Source organism: Camelina sativa, chromosome 8 (assembly GCF_000633955.1).
Source record: "Camelina sativa cultivar DH55 chromosome 8, Cs, whole genome shotgun sequence".
Taxonomy (NCBI): domain Eukaryota; kingdom Viridiplantae; phylum Streptophyta; class Magnoliopsida; order Brassicales; family Brassicaceae; genus Camelina; species Camelina sativa.
In genome coordinates, this window is record NC_025692.1 from 27,129,287 (window position 1) to 27,131,507 (window position 2,221).

The following is a 2,221-nucleotide window of genomic DNA, read 5'->3' on the forward strand; positions in this document are numbered from 1 at the left end:
TGGAAAGAAATGTCCACCTACCAGCATCTATTTGATTCTTCTGGCCAATCCAATCAACCTACACAAAATCAAAACGTGTTAAACTGCAATGAATTCAAGGTGAAGTTCGAAGGAAAAGGTTTAAGATGTTCATGGTAATTAAATTACTTGTTCAGGATATTGTCCATCTTCGAAAATGAACTCAGGTCTTCCACCTTTGGTGGGATCAAAACCGGGTTTCATTTTAGGCACAGCGCTAGTGAGAATCACAAGCGCATCGATCCCTTGAACCGCAGGTTTAACGCTCTCAGCAACTGTTATATCCCCAATGAAAACATCATCTCCTCCTCCAATTTTCTCTTTTCCATCAGCAGTTCTAACTAAACCCCTTGCTACAAACTTGTCTGAACTCTCCTTCAGCTTCTTGTACACAATCTGGCCTATCAATTCCAAATAACAACTAATAAAAGAGAGTCGCATGTTCGAATCATAAGCCATAACTTTACTAAACCCTAGGATTCTACATAATCTCCCATGGAATACGCGGTTTTTCTCAGTAAACCTAACAGGACGAAAGCAAACTAAAATCAAAATCGAAAGCAACGAAGTAAAGCAGGGATTACCTGTTCGTCCACTAGCGCCGGTAACGAGAACGGTGGGAAGATTCGCCATTGAAGAAGTTTGAGAACGCTTAAGATTTTTTGGCTAAACGTAAATATCTCTCTCAAAGCCATTCAAGAGAGAAAGAGTGTATGGAAAGAAGAATCAGTGTGTGAGCAGAGAGCATTCATGACCGTCAGATTGTAACAGTTGTTTGTTGGTTGGGGCGACACGCGTCGTCTTTTTATCGGTCAGTGACTGACACTCTTGTTAATCTCTTTGGGCCCATCGCAATATATATCTTGTTCAGTAATGGGCCAGATTTGTTATTTATGACAATCTAGCAATTTGAATTGGTAACTAGATGCCGTTTCCATAAACCAGTCACCAAAGAAACGACATGGTATCCACAGGTCAATGTGTTTTTAATGCAAAACTCTTTTTTTCATTAACTAAACTGCAAAATTATTGACTTTTTTTTTTGTTTTGTTTCGAAACAACTGTAATTGTCATGTCAAGTCTGTCATGAGATATTTCAAAATAAAATGATATAAAATAAAATACTTATATTACTACTCAGCCATTTCAACTAATGAAATTGTGAACTGAAAAACAAATCTAATATTTTATTTTACATAATAATTATTTCAAATACGACCGTATCAAAATTTATAGCATATGCTGGAAAGTATATAGCATGTATATCTGTTTATTATATAATTTAATGTAATGTATGATAATATTCTTTGATTTTCGAAGATATTATAAACTAAAAGTTAAGCCAAATTACAAAGTTTCCAATTAATCAAAAAATTATAAAATGAAAGTTTCTGGTTATATATGTAGCACGAAACTTAAATACTATTTATGTAATGTATTTTTAAATTATAAGTAAATATCCCTTACACGGTAGATATTTTAATTTTGATTTCTCTTATATACACTCGATGGAAATAAATTTCTCATTTTTTATTTAAATTTATAAACACAAGTCGAGAAAAACAAAAATGACATTACGCCATTTGAAAAAAAAAAAAAAAAAAAAAACTGAAAATGACAGTGGTGGGAAATTAGGTACAACGGCGAAAACACTCCTAAGCTGTAACAGATGTCTCAACGGCGACCTTGCCGGAATATCCAACATCAGGCGACTTCATGTCGGATTCCCATAACTCCGGTATCGCCTCTTTCAGGTTGTGAATGTTTTCCAAAGCGTAATCTGCTCCTTTGACTTTGTTTGATTTACCAACCTGAAAACAACAATAAGCTCCAAAGTCAATTTCAAACCCTTAATTAATATTGAACAAAACTATCAGAACTATTTGATAATTAAATTTGATTCCGGTTAGGTTAAACCAACTTGTCGTACCAGAACTGTGTGAAGGCCAACGCGTTTTCCAGCTTGTACGTTTCGGACACTGTCCTCAAAGAACAGCTGCGACGAGAAATAATATAAAAAACTTTAGTCGTTTGTTCACGTTTTTTTTTTTAAAAACTCGGAAAAAAATCGTAATGATTAAAGATCCGGTTTGCTATACCGTTCGGTTAGGATCAATATTGGCGATTTCTATGGCTTTCTCAATAGCAGATTCAGACGGTTTACACACAACAGGCGTTTTGGGAAGTGAGCTGACCGGTTCAG

The 2,221-nt window shown here is 35.0% G+C and overlaps 2 protein-coding genes across 3 annotated transcripts in view; both read right to left on the reverse strand.

Moving 5' to 3' along the window:
* The window catches only part of LOC104708925 (uncharacterized protein At5g02240-like), a 2,526-nt gene extending 1,798 nt beyond the window's left edge, over positions 1-728 (reverse strand). Inside the window, exons 1-3 of the mRNA XM_010425582.1 lie at positions 603-728; positions 148-419; positions 22-58 (exon numbers count right to left, since the gene is read on the reverse strand). Of these exons, the coding sequence (XP_010423884.1) occupies positions 22-58; positions 148-419; positions 603-651 (358 nt within the window). The 5' untranslated portion in view covers positions 652-728. The remainder of the gene's footprint in view (positions 1-21; positions 59-147; positions 420-602) is intronic.
* Positions 1,591-2,221, reverse strand: part of LOC104708926 (uncharacterized protein C24B11.05-like) — a 4,649-nt gene continuing 4,018 nt past the window's right edge. Inside the window, exons 7-9 of one of the 2 annotated variants that reach the window (XM_019229044.1) lie at positions 2,118-2,202; positions 1,949-2,014; positions 1,591-1,829 (exon numbers count right to left, since the gene is read on the reverse strand). In XM_019229044.1, coding sequence (XP_019084589.1) covers positions 1,674-1,829; positions 1,949-2,014; positions 2,118-2,202 — 307 coding nt within the window. In that variant the 3' untranslated portion in view covers positions 1,591-1,673. Of the gene's footprint in view, positions 1,830-1,948; positions 2,015-2,117 lie in introns of both variants that reach the window. The other variant, XM_010425583.2, reaches the window with a different exon arrangement.